The sequence below is a fragment of the Ochlerotatus camptorhynchus genome, unplaced genomic scaffold, assembly GCF_037179485.1.
Source record: "Ochlerotatus camptorhynchus isolate MF236.1 unplaced genomic scaffold, CSIRO-AGI_Acam_v1.1 ptg000033l, whole genome shotgun sequence".
In the NCBI taxonomy this organism is placed as follows: domain Eukaryota; kingdom Metazoa; phylum Arthropoda; class Insecta; order Diptera; family Culicidae; genus Ochlerotatus; species Ochlerotatus camptorhynchus.
In genome coordinates, this window is record NW_027040524.1 from 3762710 (window position 1) to 3779967 (window position 17258).

At 38.5% G+C, this 17258-nt stretch overlaps 2 protein-coding genes across 5 annotated transcripts in view; one reads left to right on the top strand and one right to left on the bottom strand.

The window, feature by feature from the left end:
* Positions 1–16853, bottom strand: part of LOC135709110 (facilitated trehalose transporter Tret1) — a 34317-nt gene extending 17464 nt beyond the window's left edge. The window contains exons 1-4 of one of the 4 annotated variants that reach the window (XM_065231320.1): positions 16135–16852; positions 10397–10792; positions 6034–6339; positions 5737–5970 (exon numbers count right to left, since the gene is read on the bottom strand). In XM_065231320.1, coding sequence (XP_065087392.1) covers positions 5737–5970; positions 6034–6339; positions 10397–10792; positions 16135–16209 — 1011 coding nt within the window. In that variant the 5' untranslated portion in view covers positions 16210–16852. Of the gene's footprint in view, positions 1–3902; positions 4050–5736; positions 6340–10396; positions 10793–16134 lie in introns of those variants that run through there. The other 3 variants (XM_065231311.1, XM_065231333.1, XM_065231327.1) reach the window with 3 other exon arrangements.
* Positions 1–17258, top strand: part of Roc2 (Regulator of cullins 2) — a 135917-nt gene that overhangs the window by 32179 nt on the left and 86480 nt on the right. The window lies entirely within an intron of this gene.

Genomic DNA, 17258 nt, shown 5'->3' on the forward strand with positions numbered 1-17258 from the left:
TAAACAGAAATTCCACCGTAAAACGTTGGCTGCTCCGTTGTATTTCCACACCCGGCGAATTGCACTTGGCCCGAAATCAGCCAATATGATGATGCTGCCAAAATCTCCAAAAAGGGCAACTCGCAAAGGGAAAAGATTTCCTTGTCTGGTCAGCATGTAAAAGTCACACAATCTCGTCGTTCGCAAGCCAAAGGATAATTGAGAACGAGAGGATAAGCCGACAACTGGACAAGCCATCCATCAGCTGGAAAATTCAAATATCCCCACCCAACATCTCCATCTCGCATCTCCGCGACGAAAGGATTCAATCGTTCCCGCTTTCAAAACAATCGAACCGAAACGTGTTCGTTTCCGTTGGATATGTGTAGGTGCAATCGCTCTGCAAGTGACGCATGAGAAGCACCATGCGCCCACATTGTCGATACCAACTCTTTTATGCTTTGCTGATTCAATGAGACAAATTGAAATCCTACAATCGCTTCAATTGACCGTGTATGGTAATTGGTGCTTGGGGCCACCCTACTAGCGGGTGCGGAGCGCAAACCAAGTCCGACGCGTGCTGCATTCAAGTGTGAATAATGACTCTGGTGTGAAAGTGAATTGGATAAATATTCGATTGGCATTGACTCATTCGAATGTACCGTTTTTTTTTTCGGGGGCTTGTCCGCCGCAGAAATAGACGAGCCCCCGTTCTTTTTAAGGCCACTGAATTCCTTAATTGATAGCATTGATGATGCGTGGTAACGTCAAGTTGGGTGTTTTTCAATTAGAACTGATTAAGATCAAGCAATTCGACCCGGCTTGAGGCAAATTTTGGCAGTAGTGAGTGGCTTTGGTAGGCAAATACGATTGAAGTCAGAGTTTTAAATCGTTGCCGATTGAAAAATTTGTTAGACACACTGAAAGTAAAAAATGAGGTTTCATGAAATCATTCGTTTGCTTTAAAAAAGGTTTTTCGGATTTATGATAGTATTTTCCACTTGCAAGATGCAAGAAGAGATCGTAAAGTATGTGTTTAACACATCAAGCCTGTCAATTTTTCTTTCAAAGAGTTTTTTTTCCGTGTTGGGTGTATTCACCCATGCGAACATTACTTTGACCTATTGTGATAGAGTCATAATTCCTAAAAACATTGTTCTATCGCAAACAAAATGCCGCAAGCCTAATTATAACATCTAATGATTTCATAATTCCGAAAAACATGTTTTATAGCGAAGTAAGTCGAAGCAACCCTGAAGAGGATACATCATGATTCAGAGCCTCACTTGGTCAAAAATTTCCCGTTGACGATAATAGGTAATGGTATTCACAAAGCCGTCATCCTCTACTTTTCTTTCGAAATTCCTTTGAATCCTACTCAGAATCCCCTTGGAATATAAATTCTCCTCAGAATTACTTTGGAATTCTAGTTGAAGAAGCTTTCCTACAATCCCTACAATTCCTTAAAAAAATCCTAAGAACTCCTTTGTAACTCTCATTGAAATCCATAATCCAGATTTTTTTACCTTCCTTTCGTTCGTTCATAACTACAGTGGATCTCTGAAAAATTGTTTCGCACTTGAACATTTGGCTCCGGAGATATGGTTTTTACAATGAATTATCTAAATCGTTGTTGAGAGACTGACAAAACCAAAAAACATTTTTTTAATCATTTCCGAGCGCTTATAATGATGTCTTAGTTCAAGTCAAGTTCAATTAGAATGTAGAACCTGATGTGGATTGATAACTTCGCTTAATCTATCCGATATGTTGAATATACAGGAGTTCAAAATGTGTAAACCGTCGTGTGCGATTTATTTTGAATTAACTAAATACAATTTTGTTTTATAGTTTGATATGCTTAACGTCAGACTTAAAGTGAAGATTTTATACGATAGATGAGGAGATGAAAGTATATTTTATTTTATTTCTCGTCAATTAGTGAAGACCGTAGAATTGATAGTTGAGGAAGGTACGAGTCGGATCGAGCGTTCCCTTTACCAAACTCATCCGTTGATGAGGGGCGATGAGGCATGTTTTCCCTCGCCACCACTGACAAAAAGAATGATGTGCCGATTCACTTAGTTACCTCCGATGTGCGGCAACGGTTCTATCGATTGTTTTTCGGATAAACATATTGGGTACACTTAAAAGCTTTTTTACCGAACTGGCCACCAAATATTTTTTTTCTGTTTTCGCTTCTATTTTTGAAAAAAATGTTGCAATCTTAATACATAATTTTTCCCACATACGTGGCGCCATACTGTCAGTAGTTGTGAGATCAAATCTGACAGCTTACAGTAATTCATTTGTTAGTTCTTCTTTGTTAGTTTTTTTTATATTTCAGTTAGAACTTTGCCTATTGATGAATTTACGCGAAACTGCACCAATGCATTTGACCAGGGATTTTTTTACATTCATTTGCCTCTAACTTTTTTTATCAACAAAATTCCTTAAAATAGTGTTTGAGGCTTTTATGTTAGCTCAACTCAAATCTGTATCTCTTATGCATGATGAATTAGAGCGATTAGAATCCACCATTGTTTTTCATTCACTGAAAAACAATAACATGTTCTGCCAGCTCTATTTCATCGTGCATAAGAGATTAATATTTTAGTTATTGTAGTTAATATCAAACGCTACAAAAGCTTCATACATAATTTAACGGCATTCTGTTGATGAAAAAAGTTAGAGGCAAATGAATGTAAATGAATGCACGAAATGAATGTAAATGATTTTCCATCCCTGCATGCGACACCTAGGTTTGAAATCCAAAACCACAAAAGTGATGATGTACTAAAAAATATTCCATACGATTTGACAGTTAGCAAAACGTCATTATCATTTTCACATCATTTCCATCTGCTGGTCGACCGTCACGTTAATTCATCAATTGGTGCATGGAATGTCTCTAAAATAGGATTTAATAGTTAATGTGATCAGTATGGACAAGAACTAGTAATATGAATTGTTAATCAAACGGTTCTACTTATCACAGTACCTTTTGGTATGTCCTGAAATTAAACTCATTGACAAAGTGTCCTTAAAACTAGATGGCGCTTCGTTACGTGACTATGATAAGCACTTTGTTAGATTTCGACGTACAGTAACTGACTGAGAAACCTCTGCTATATGTAATTCGGCCAACAATCCCTAAACCAATGTCTACAACATGACCGTTCTTCTACCCTGCCAATTTAGACCCGTCCGCAAAGTCTGATCATCCCAATTACACGTAAATTTCGATGTCTAACACTTCCTAATCCAATCTCTTATCAACGCACACGTCGTAAAGGCCTCGACCTAGTTCTGAAAAGCAAAAAACTAGAATCCCCAAACTCTACACGACATGTTGTCTGGGGATTCACAGAGCTTGTGATGAAACACGACAACGAAGCAGATAATCCATGTTTCCGATCCCAGCATGGGACAAATAGAAAAGTCTTTAAACACGGAAAGGTCACCGGCACGTGCCGCACAGGGAAGCGCATTAATCACAATTACGTTGATCTCTCACTTAGAAGAATTTACATCCACAGTGGTAATGAGTACCGTACATAGTTCAGTTTGCGTGATTGCGTTGGATACTGAAATGATCGCACTCGAGCACCAGATAATATTGCTTAAGCTAGGTGTGAAGCATTTCGTTTCTGTAATGAATTATACAGGAAGATGGCTTCGTGTTACGACCTTCAAACGCCTCGCCTGTAACGTTCACACCAGTCATAAACTGCCTGGATGCTGTTTGTCCCGATTCAAATCACTTGCGTAAATATTTTCAATTGTAAGCTATCGTTGTTATGACCGCCATGGGACCTGCACAGAAACGTGATCTGTGGACGCCACAGAGTTATTTGCTCTGAATTTGAATGATCTTGAACGAACGAAGTACGGCGAATCGGGAGCTTAGAAAACTATCTCACTTGGCGAATCTCTTGGTGTCTCACAGAGTCAACCGATCTGGAGGAGCACTCGCGAACTCGGAACAGCACGTTTCAAGCTCACACTTTGACGAGAATAATCGATTTCAGCTTAGCGACCGAACGGAGACTGAGCCGCCCTGCCAATTGGTGATTGTTTTTATACAACTGATAGTGGCAGATTTAAAAAATGCTACTCTATGACACAGGAGCGAGATGGAGAATATGACCACCGAGTTGGTTCCTATCGCCATCTTTTTGCAACTGAAAGAGGAGCTGGCTCATCGCTCTTCCTTTTTCCGTCACCTTATCGACGCAGTTCAAGATGTTCAGTTGTGGAAAAGCGCGAAAAAGCCATAACAATAAATGAACTTATTGATGGGTCCATGCAAGTGCTAGCAGGAATTGCATTCAGTTTACTGTTTAGCCTGTAGTATCACGCAAAGGATCTACCGTCCTTGGTAGAATGTCGTTTGTTGCGATAAGCACACGAGACAGCAATTGAAATAAGTCAGGAGTGGCACTCCCTTGGTAGTACAGATGCCAACCAAAACGTTTACTTAATCGAATGTTGATTTTCAAATTGGAAACTAATTATCAATAAAAATACATGCACGTATCACCTTTATGTTACGTTCTACGATATCAAATTACAAATATGTATTATTGCCTTTAAAAATGTTACACCTGGGTGGTCAAATCAGGATAGCTTATAATAATTAATATCAGCTTTAATCTCTTCTATTTCCTTTAAATCTTTATATAGCAAAAACGGAAAAAAAAAATCATAAGATCACACGTAAACGTAAGCCCGTCAATCGTCCAATTTAAATATTGATTTATGTTTATTCGAGCTTAGTGGGAAACACGAGCCTGCATCCTACATCTACCTGGCAGGAAAAAGCGATATAGAATGTTTATAGCCCACAATGCAGTATATTCGTTGATCCGTAGGTTGCACTTCACTTCGTGAAGTATTTATAAACACTATTGCTATCACCACCGCGACCGCCAGCCCTTATCCCTGGATCAAATTCCAACTGGGAAATTCAACCAGTACGTGCCCAAGTAAATTTATTGGGCTTTTAATCTACCGAGGCCTAATTGCCAATTTTATGTATAGACAGTAACTTTTTAAATCGCAACCACATGGAGCGAATGCAAATCATCGGTGCATAATAAGTTCACCATGTCATCAATTTCAATAAATGATTTCTAGTATAACCACTCACGATGGCATTGAGCAAGAGTCCACCGAACAGTTAGAAAACGCTGTTCACTAGTTCTTATCGCTGCTCATTTCAGTGACGTCTAGGTCACGCATCACCGAAGAAGAATCTATACAAGAAAGCACATTCTTCCATCCCTACCGGTCAAGAAGCAATGCTCTCACACAGATTACCAAAAACACAAACACCATGTGGCTAAATAGTACGTGGAGGCACGATCACGTCGTTGCCAGATGCCCCGAATGATGACGCAAATTTTACGCCGTCGCGGGATCTGGATCTGCTTTGATTTGTGTTGCTTCGCTTGCGCTGTTTGCTTTGTCCAGCTTACTGTCGAATGTGGCGAAAGAGAGGTTAAGGTTGCCAGGACCCATGGGCGCTATCAGGTAGAGAATCCCCACCGTTGAAATTTTTCGTGACTAAGCAATGGTCGGATCAGACATAATTTAAATTTGTACATTCACGAAAATAGCAGACTTTGGTTTCTCAGTGATGATTAGACGCCATGATTGCACATTTTCGTAGGATGATTACTACTGCATGAATTGACATGAAACGTACAGAACTCTAAGGCTATGAATCGTGCTAATATCAGTGTTGATCCTTACCTGAGTCCAGATATAGATCGGATTGGTGGTTGGCCGATAGACCTCGAGCTTCGGCTTACCATCCTCCGTGATTTGTCGCACGAAGGGAACAGCCGTCCGAATGTTTTCTTCCTTTGTGCCCATTTCCATCTCGAAAAAGCGTATGCTTCTACGAGAGTCAGTACTCATTGACTTTGACTGTTGGAAATGTTTTCGCGAGGAAATGTAATCTTCGTCCTCGCTCGAATCTAGATCCTGAAAATGGGCGAGATTTTTTTGAAATTGCGTCAATGCTTGATCGGACTGCGCTCGGTTTACTTTCAAATCGATGACAACGGGCTTGGTGATATCGGCGTCTATCTTGAGCAACGAGGTCGACGGTTCGAAGTCTTCTTCACTGCTGGACGGTGACGGTTCCTTCTCGAACTTGAACGAAATATGGCGAGCGTCGAGGCTTTTGTGTTTGCGCTCCTGGAACTGTTTGCGTTGGTGTTCGAAGTCGTCCTCGGAGGACGAAGCCTTCAGCAGCTCTTCGAGCACCTTGGAGCTTTGGACATCCAAGGAGACATGTTTTTTGCCCTGAAACTGTCGACGGTTGTCGGTTGCGAGCAGGTGCCGGAGTTCCTGGAAGAAATCCATAATACATATTTAGTTGTTTGAAGAGTATACTTATTGAAATTTCTTATTTGTGTAGCATTCATAATCAACCGAATTGGTTAAGTAAAATGAAGATTTTCGTCAATATTGTTCAACTTGACTTCAATATATTTGTAAGCTAATCCTTAAATTAAGTTAGATATCTGTGAATCTGATATTAGTTATTGTTAGGGTGATACAGAGTCCCCCAAATAGCCATTAAGATGGCTGACTTGCACTATCACTTCAAACTTTCTAGAGCTCAAATCTCTGACATTATTTCTACTTTGAAGTTTGCTTCTCCATATTTTCTGCATTGCGTGGAAATCAGTTTTGTGATTATATATTTTCTGCTATCAGATATTCAGGCTCTAGAAGATGCGAATTGATAGTGAGATCCACCATAAAAAAAGCCTACCAAAACGTTTTTCTTTAAATATTGCTGTATCAGGAAAAGTTTTTTTTCTTTCTTTTATGCAAAATTTTATTATGCCAACCGGTACTATGGCAAATTGAAGCAAAAAACAACGTCAATGATCCAAAGCGGCAAAAGGTATTGACTCAAATTCAATCATAATCGAATGAAATCTATTTTTTAGTAGAGTGCACTTTTACAGTTCTAGTACTGTTACTCTCATCAAGAAGTAAGAACAAATGGTAGGGAAAAGTTTTGACTGCTCTTTCTTCCTCCTTTTCCTACAATTGGAACTCATCCTGAACTAGAATAATAAGCCATTTTGTAATATTTTGTCTTATGAATTCTGAAGTAATTCATAATTTGAAGCTTGAACATATTTTTACTAAAATTCTTGTAAAATCAGTGTTCAGCGTAGGATATTTATTTCAAATAGTGCTCCGTAGCATGAAAAGCTTGAATATCCTTCAAGGATAAGCGAGACAGAGAGCCACAACACTGTATCAACATCTCAGAATCTTGAATATTATCCAATTTAGAATTAGATTTATGCAGCCGATACCTATAAAAAAAACTAGGTTTAAATTATCTTCCAATCCCGCTGGAACTCCTCATAGGATTTCTTAAAAAAATTCTCTAGAATTTGATTAAAATCATTTTACAATGTCTTCATCGTTCTTTTAAAATTTCCCCTAGAATAATATTGGAATTATTTTTGGTATTCCATTATACTGCCGCTCTTCGCATGTCGGTCCCATATTCGTTTTTGTCAAAACTGAGTTTTTCAAGGCAAATGGTAGCTAATTACCCATATTTTTATAATACTAGATGAACTCAACAACTTTGTTCCGATAGTGTTGCAAAAATATCAAATAATCAAATCTCACCAATGCCCGAGATCACGCTTGATTTTCGTAGATAAAAATCAGCAAACAAACATCTGCGGTTGATTTTGAAGCTGTAATATCGCAGCTCTGAATATCAAGCTAACAAAACTCACCAACTGCAAATCTCACCAAACTGTGGTGAGATTGAGTTTAATGATTTTTGCTTTACACCCGAATGCAACCGAAACATCCAAAATGGCTGGCAGCAGTCCCTTTGTGTCTGCCATCGGTGAAGAGTATAAAGAGATAGCAAACTTTAATTTCGCTTTCTAAGAAAACGATGTGGAACGGAATCATTTTTGTGTCGAGTCAGCTCTCAGCTTGATTTTTGCACGTTGTGAATAGTCTCGCAATATCAAAGGAGCTTGTAAAATCAATATCAAGCATGATATTTTGTTCCAATATCACGCGAGCGTATGAGAGCGGAAAAATATTATTTGATTGATGATTTTGCCAACACTTGTTCCGAAAACCTTTGGAAAGACACTCAAATTAGTTGTCCCATGACATAAGAAGCAATGATACGAAGCAAACTTTATACGCGATTTTCTCGGCTTGCTGATTTTCACTGACATGCGAAGAACGGCAGTACAGTTCTTTCCGCAACACCCAACATATACCTATTATGATATTCGTTTCTACAGATCTCTTTGAAATTTCTATCCATAATCCTCTTCATAATCGCCATAGAAAATTGCTGATAATCCCCTTGATATACCCTTTGGAAGAGCCTTGTAAATATTCTCAGAATTGTTTTGGAATTCACCTTTTTTTACTTAGTTTTCATTTTCTTCAACTTTGAGTTTTGAAGTTCAGGCTCCGCATTCATCCGGATAGCATTCGACCTATTCCGCTTCTTATTTTTTCATAATTCTGTAACTCATCCTGCCCTCCTCTGCTTACGGCCTTGATATCTATTTTGCACTATATTTTAACTGCTAAAGAGCAAACTTCCGATTCAAATTGTGTATCAGTATTGAAGCTTTTATCAAGACCGAAGCGTCTATATGTAATTAACTGGTTGCATTCCAACTTGAAATCAAGCAATATGCCTTGGGTTTTGATACAGTTTTTACGGTGCAATTGTAGGTACATATTCTGTAGTACAAAAAACTATCAGTTATTCATGTAGATATAACCAAAACTGAACTGCTTTATCTTCAGTATGTGTTTTAGATCGGTGAAAATTGGAGAATTTAAGTTTTAAGGGGGTAGGCGTGATCATAACTTTATCAAGAACAGTAGTTCATCCACAGCAAAAGGAACCAATCTTTCATTAGCCAATTGGCATACCTAAAAAAAAAACGAGAAGAAATGTCAGGCCGCCATAATAGCACTTAAAATATGGTGGATGGTAGACTGTTTTGATTCTAAGGCTCGAAAACTTTGCCAAACTAGCTAATCTTAAGACATCTTAACACGTTACAGAAAAAAATATGTAAATTGCTGCGATTTACGTACATTTGGCGTAAATTTACATTCATGTAAATTTAGACGAAATTAATATCGCATGAATTTGCAATATTGTGAACAAGTTTGTTAATAAGTTCGTTATTTTCATCAAGTTAACGTGATACGATACAGAGTCCACATATGTTGACGGCTTATGTATGGATAAAATCCCATCAAATTTTCTATAGCACAAATTTTGGACACTATTGCGACTTTGCGCATGAAATTTGTTTCTCCAAATTTTCTGCATTGTAGTGAACGTTGGGAAGCTGTTTTGTTATTGTATGTATTCTGGAAGCTGATCATAACTGAAACATAGTCGGTCCTAACTTTGGCATATTACGTCATTTGTGAGTTGTCTAGGAATAAGACTTGAACTCGAAACCTTCAGCTTAAGATGCATGGATGCTAATGCCGCGGATACACTTGCATGACAATGTATGAACATGAGCATTATTTGTATAATAAATTATAAGCAAATCCAAAAACTATACAAGTTTGACCGTGAATGTGCTCATAATTTATTATACAAATAATGCTCATGCTCATAATTGGTCACACAAGTGTATATGAAGAAAATAAGCATGTTTAAAAATTATAGGAACCCACCATCTGAACAATCTTTAACAATTTATTTATTTCATAGGATAACAATCATACATTCATGAAATAATATTGCCTTTGTAAGCAATGCTTTCAAATGCCAAGTGCCTGTGAATTACGCCAAAGAAGTCAAGTATAGTGTGGTTATATAACAAAAAGATTAAATGCTCATTTAAAGAAAGCAGTAAAGCAAAAATGCTCCTTTACTGCGTAGCTACTCAGATTTACTGCCCTGTCCGTGTTTTTTACTCAAAGGAGCTGAGCGAGCAAGCGTCTAGAAAAGCTTCCAAAAGAAGAAAAAAATGAGCCAAAAACAAAACTGTGTTTCATGCTTTAATTCTTCTATTTTGTCGAGAACTAGTATTATGCCAAAAATTAATACTGTTACCCTATGGTGCGCTTTTAAGTCACGCAAAAAAATGGCTTGCGGACAGCGACTATACTGGAATGAGATGGAATTAAGCACATCTATGTAAATTTACTTTCCATGTCCGCGTAATTTCCGCTAGTTGCGTTATTACATTCGCGCTCTAATACATTCTAAAACAGTGCGTTTGCGTTTTGAAATATTGTTTTGAAACATGGATGATTCACTGATCACACGCTCCGTGACATGCTTGCCGAAAGCAGAAAGTGCATTCTATTTACATTCTACTAACGCCTAAGATAAACCACCCGACCAACTAACCTTTATCAGCTGATTCTTGTGCTCGGAGGTACTATGGCTCTTGTTTTTCTGAAAGTGCTCTCGCTGCTTGCGAAAACCTTCATCACTTTCGTCGAATCGATCCTCCTGGTCGAAGGATACGCGCGATCCCTTCAGCGAAGATTTGCTCTTAGCTTTCGATTCAGCAGTGGTAGAGGATTTCTGAACCGGTGGATCGAGGAACGGATTCGTGTCATCAGTTTCCAAGATAGGGCTAAACGTTCGCTGCGCTCCAACTCGAGGGGTGCTGTTAAGGTCTTCGGCGTTGGTATCCAACACGATGGTATCCAAGCTGGTGCCCGTGGTCGATGTGGATAGCGATCCTTCTCCGGTATTAACACGCTGGTAACCGTACTGCAGGGGATCGCGTGTGTCATCCTGGGAAATAGAATTGGTTGATTCAGATATGAGTAACTGCTGAAATATTCTGGTGGGATGGAAATACCAATCATGAGATTCTACTTGGGTCTTCCTTCTTACACAACTTATCATTGTCTTGACTTTGTACACCTTCTCACAAAAATATATGCTTATTGAACAGTATTCATAAATAGGTACTGAGTTTTCAGCTTGAATCAATTGTAACCATTTGAACGTTTGAACTATAGCTCAGCCAAATTGGGCTAACAGATTAAGCAGCCAGTATAAATATGTTTTTCCTTCGACAAGTGAGCGCCACCGCAAACTGGTTTGAAGCAGTTCGAGATCAGCCTCCAGGCGAGTGCTCGCGGTATTACGTCAATAAACAAGGGATTGCAAGTAGGATCGTACAGTACGGACCATACTAGATGCTACTATTCTGTTCCCTTATCAGAAAACGTGGCTGTGTGTACACAAATTCCGAAGATCCTCAGGCTCCATAAAAAGAAATATACAACAGTAGGACAATAATAATCTGGAATACGTTCTGACAGAACAGAAGCGGGAAACAAACGACGGAGCTTTGTTTACATGCGCAACGTTAATAACGAAACCAAATGCAACAGTTAGCTTTATTTTGGGTCAAATTCCGGGTTTCCATTTGTGAATCCATGCCGATGGTGGTCGTAAAGCAGGTCGAGGGGGGGGGGAATATCAAGGGACGATAATCATCTAATAATTTCATAATCTTTTTTTTTTTTATAGTTTTTGTAACATTAGCAAGTTCTAGTACCTTGGGATTAACTATGGGAAATGCTTGGGTAAAAATTCAAAATCGTTGTGGACGTTATTTTTTAAACACCGAAAAAACAATCTGTTTTTAAGAGCCAAAAAAATGATTATTTTCTATTTAATTCCACTCAGCATTTTGTATCTGAAAACAATAAGTTTTTTTCTGCTCTTATGAGTATTTCTTAGCTCAGTCGGTAAACGCGCAATTATAAAGCAGAATCATGCTGGAGGCGACTGGGTTCGATTCCCGGTTCGGTCTAGGAATTTTCCGGATTGGTACATTTGTCGACTTCCCTGGGCATAGAGTACGATTGTACTTGCCACACAATAATGCTAATGCAAAAATGGTACAGGCTTGGAAAGCTCTCAATTAATAACATTGGAAGTGCTCAAAGAACACTAAGTTGAGAGCCGGCTTAAAGTCCCAGTTGTTTTTTTTTTTATTTTACAAATCGTCGCAAGATGACTTTTTGCAAATTTTGGATTAGGATTTAGGATTGCCAGTTCAGAGATTGAACTAGCAATGTTTCTTAACAGATCCTCGCAAAAGAATTAAAAATGGAATTTTAAACGCGAGAAAGTCATTTTGCCCCGGAGTGCATTTTAATCCATTTTACACTACATTAGTATTAGAACAAGACACTGAAGAGGTGTGCGCATTGAAGACAATAGACGCATATTTGTCAAGGATATGCAATTCAGGTAGTGGAATCAATGGAAATTCTCTCATTTATATTATTATTCTCTCAAATATTGTTCAGAGTGCCCACTGTTTCAGATATATGAAAGCTAAAAATAGCTTGAAGTGAGCTTTCATGTTTCAAGAAGCATGTGAATAAATTTGACATTGATTGATAGCTCATTGGTTCAATTGTAGAGTCAGTCTTCGGTTTACCCAGATTATTACCATACCATATTACACTTTCTATGGAACGGTTAAGCTGCAACTAATTTTATCCGATAAATAATTTACTGGAGATGCGGTGTTTGTGTAAAGAATGTACACAGCAAAAATAGGTCGGAGGAGGAGGGTGTGAGGGTGATTCATTAGTAGAATCAGGGTTCCTTCCATTCATTTCGGCAAAAAAATGTTTTATTAAATTATGAAATACTAAGATATTATGATAATATTTTGTTTGCGTAAGCACCAAGAAAATATTGTTAAGTTTGTGTTTGACACATAATACCTGCCAATTTTGCTACATGAAAGTCGCTATAAGCGATTTTGTCATTTATCTCACCCACTCTTCGCTCTTCACTCTTCGCAAAAAAGCGATCAGAAAACCACTCATTGTGACTCTGTCAAAGCTCAATTTGCAAGTTTTATGTGTCAAACACAAACTTTACAATCTTGTCTTGTTGCTTACGTAAACCAATTATTATCATAATATTTTATTATTCCATAATTTAATAAAACATTTTTTTAGCCGAAATGAATGGAAGGAACCCTGAGTAGAATACACTTTTAGAATGTTTAAACTTGTAATAGATTCTTAGGCATGTTTGAGTTCAGGATCTCGTATCTTGTTAGTGTTGCATAATTCATTTTTGTTTTAATTCAGGGCTATTGATTTTTTTTTTCGAAAGCCACTAGGGCATTAACTATTATGCAAAAGTCATTTTGTAGAAAAATATTACATCAAATGGGACACTTGACCAAATTTCAGAAGGTGATTTTAACATTTCTATTAAAATCTGGAATTAGGGCGTAACAGCCTTTGTAAACAATGACTTCTATCGATGATTTCTAGGTACTCAAGGCACGCCCACGCAATGGTGGTGAGCCTTATGTCGTTTTCGTTTTTGCGGTGTAGCTACACCGTAACTACACTGCCGTACACCGAAATAATTTAGGATGCACCTTTGTTTACAAACAAATGATGTTGAGCTGTCAAATACTCGCGCTTATTCCTGCTTACACTATACCGGTGCTACACCGCAAAAACTGAAAACGACATTAACTGTCTAGAAATCAAGCTGTTACGCTCTAATGTCAGCTCTATCTAGATTTGATTTGACATAAATTGAGATCCAGGGGATAATTTTCGATCGTTATTTTTATTATACCGTATAACGAAGAAGTCATTAAACATGACCACCTAATGATCCATTTAAGCTAGTGTCATTTTCGACTTAAAAGCATTTGGTTGAGTGACGTTCAGCCTTATTGTATTTGACCTAATGACCAACCACCACAAATATATCTCGAGCAACATTGAAGAGAGCTTATAAGCCTAATTTAAACAATAATTTAAGAACATCAAATCATAACACCCCCTCACAAACTAAATATAGTAGCTGATAAAGCAAACTTCCTCAGATGCTGCTGTCGGTTTTCCTGACATAGAGCTCAATTATCAGCTATTTCTGCCCGTGATTGGTCACAACTAAAATTGGTAGCTCAATAGATAAACATTATACAGCTTTGTTGGATCTAGTATACTTTTTCATCCCTTTAAGTTTCAGAACAACAACATTGCCCAAAAATCAAATCACCGTTGTTTACATTCAATCAATTACCAATAATAATAAAAAACATTATTTTACCAACAGCGATGGAAAAAACACGTGAAACATGCGTGCGACGCGACACGAATCCAGTTCACGGTGAATGAATAACACTGTCGCATGCCGCTTGCCTAAGGGGGATTCCATGAAGTGACGTCATTCGTAATCTCAAAAAGAGCTCCGATCCCTCGAACTCGAGCTATGTACATGTTTATGCTACAGTTTCGACTAGTAACCGCTTAGTGGCGCTTCAGCCACTAAAGAGAGCTACTGTATACTGATAATAGTCCTCTCACGCTCTCTGTGTTTTTCAAACTATCTTCTCTGCATGAACTGAGAGATGAACAATTCTATCAAACACATAGAAAGGAATGAAACGACGACGGTCACATGCATTTCATCGCGTCGAGCAGCACATGCTCAGTAGTACACGTTCAAAGACGCCTGTGCGTCCTCCGGAGATTGGTTTTTATTAGCGCTACATTTACTATCCTACCGTGGAGCAAGCATCATATCTGATTGAAAAGTAGACTGCAAATTATGACTGGAATTTTATTATATTTCAAAGAAAGCTACTGGCAGGTGGTGAACTGTTTCTAATGTAATAAATTACCGCTGTTTACTTGTTGCTCTGATTTGTTGTGACAGATTCAATTAGGAAGTGTGTTGATAGTACGTCTTGTTACATCTGTGACCTGTGATGCGTAAATTGACCGCTATTGCTGGTCATTTGCATGACAGTCAAAATAAATAGCTTTCCCTGTCTGCCCGCAATGTGCCACAGGGTACAAAACGTGCAGAGCATTCTTGAAGTGAAGCCAAAAACGTTCTTGCTATTATTTTGGCAAGCTTCTGATGTGCGTTCGATTATGAAAACAAAACGCTACCGACTAGTTACATCACTTATTGTTTGCCGGTTCAATTAGGTTAACTTGAAGTAGAACCTGTTGAATGCGTCTGAAACGTTTACCTTGTTTAATTTTATTCGACGCAATTAAAAAATCTGATGCCATTTACGTGATCTGTGAAGCATGCAAAAGTTCAAGGTAGTGCAAAAACCGTAACCACCGGAGCCGGAGGCCATCAGCAACAAAAATACATGCTGACATTTTACGATCCACTGAGTTTAGTACGCCAAATTTCTGACCGGGATGTTTGTAAACAGTATAAAATCTCACGTTCTCAAAACACTTGACAATCACACAACCTTACAGCACAAATCGTACAAACCGGTGAAAATAAATTAAAAATAGCTCCCTAAAATCCACCACAGTACGGTTTAGATTAGAAAATGAAAATTTAAAATATTTTGTAACATTCTCCTATGCTTGAATTTGGAGTTGAACATTCTGAAAAATACCGATTCTAAAGCTTCCGGGATATTTTATCAGGCTACACAGAATGTGTATACAGAATAATCTGTCAATACGTTTTTTTTTTAAATATAAACGTGTTTCAGTTGGTAGGTAGTTAAATATAGCTTGCACCCACGGTTTTCTGGTAGCAAAAAAATGAACACGGATTTTCAGCAATGTGCTCAGTGACGTAAATTTGCGCGCAAAATAAAGTAAACACCATTGAGTCGTCACTGTGCTAATATTGACGTAGTTTTCACGTTCCAATGGTCTCAATATTGAGAGAAAACGGGCTACAAAAATTCGCCCTCTTCTCAAAGTCAATGGTCCCGAGAGCCAGTATCAAGAGTGGTTTGCTGCTGGGATCATACATATATCAAGCATGGTTGTGAATTCACGATATGAATTGGATAAGCACAACCGCTTATTGACGACAGCTACTTTTTGTATTGATCCCGGCAAAATCAATCGTTCAACTACATCATGTGATGGACAGTCGCCAGTGTTGACGTCTAGGAATTCAGTACCATTGCTACAGGTCGTGTTCTTTGAACCGATTCTTACATTTGAAATTTGACCGTCCAAAAGTCGAAAACCTATTTTTGTTCACTACACACAGCACTCCTCGTGTCACCCATCTGTAGAAGACCTCGAAATCTCAGGATCGGTACTTTCGAACTTCGCGAAGATTGAATCGCGACTTACCCCTTCGTTTGTCATCGTTCGCTTGATTTTGTCAACGATGCGGCCCACTGGGCCGCCCTGCCTATTTGCGCTCATTTTTGCAACTTAACTGAAGCACCGTTTCTTCTAGAGGTTACCGTTTTTGCTCCGCAATTTTTTCACAACGTAACAACGCTTGATTTTATACTAATCTCGTGTACCTTTGCCCGACCATAAATTCAAACTTTTATCCAATAGTTTCACTTAACGTTTTTTTTTTTTTCGTCACTGCGGGCTTGTAACAATCACTTTTTTTTATATTCTACTACGCCTTCTTTTTCTTTCAAGGCGTTTCTAGCGCCAATTCCGATTTTTCAGTAGCACCTTTCAATATCGAAAATTATTGCTTCGTTTGCCGATTGAGGTTTTTCTGTTGCTAGTTTTGCTTGCTTTGGTTTCAGTTTTTCAGCTCCTTTTGAGGTATATTGCATCTAAGGTCAAAGTGTTTTCAAAACACGCAAAAAAAACTGGCACATACACTTGACGGGGACAACCTTATTACCGGCTGATGCACTGTTACACTTGCTCTCAAATGTCAATTGCGCAAAAAATTCAACGTCGATGTCAAAAATACTACTATTGCTTTCTATTAATTTGAGATAGTAGAACAATGGTTTCGTGGTGTGTCGCGTTCGTACTCGCGGGTACTACTGCGTACGCGGTTTTATTCATCAAAGATCTGAGTTGGTGCAAGCGGTGTTGCTTAAATAGTGTTTCGCAGAGAACACGTTGTTATATCCGAACGTGAACGAATGAGGATTGTAAACAGAACACAGCCATAGCCAAGTGGTTCACCCGTGCACTACAAGCTCAAACCAACACATACATGGGAAGCAATTTGCCGAGGGAGATATCAATTACTATTTTTGCTAAAGAAACTAAGTCGTCACAGCATATGCAATTTATGCTACAATCTCATATTGTCACCCCCACCCCAACCTCCACCCACCCACCATTCCACTTAAGCATGTTTCGAGCCATGCTCATCCGCGACACCTTCTGGAATGTTCTTTGGCATGGTTGAAGGATGAACTTATGCTGCACCGGTTATGTTGGTGTTGGTGGTAGTGGAATTTTCCGATGCCTTTTCTTCTTTCTCCCGTACA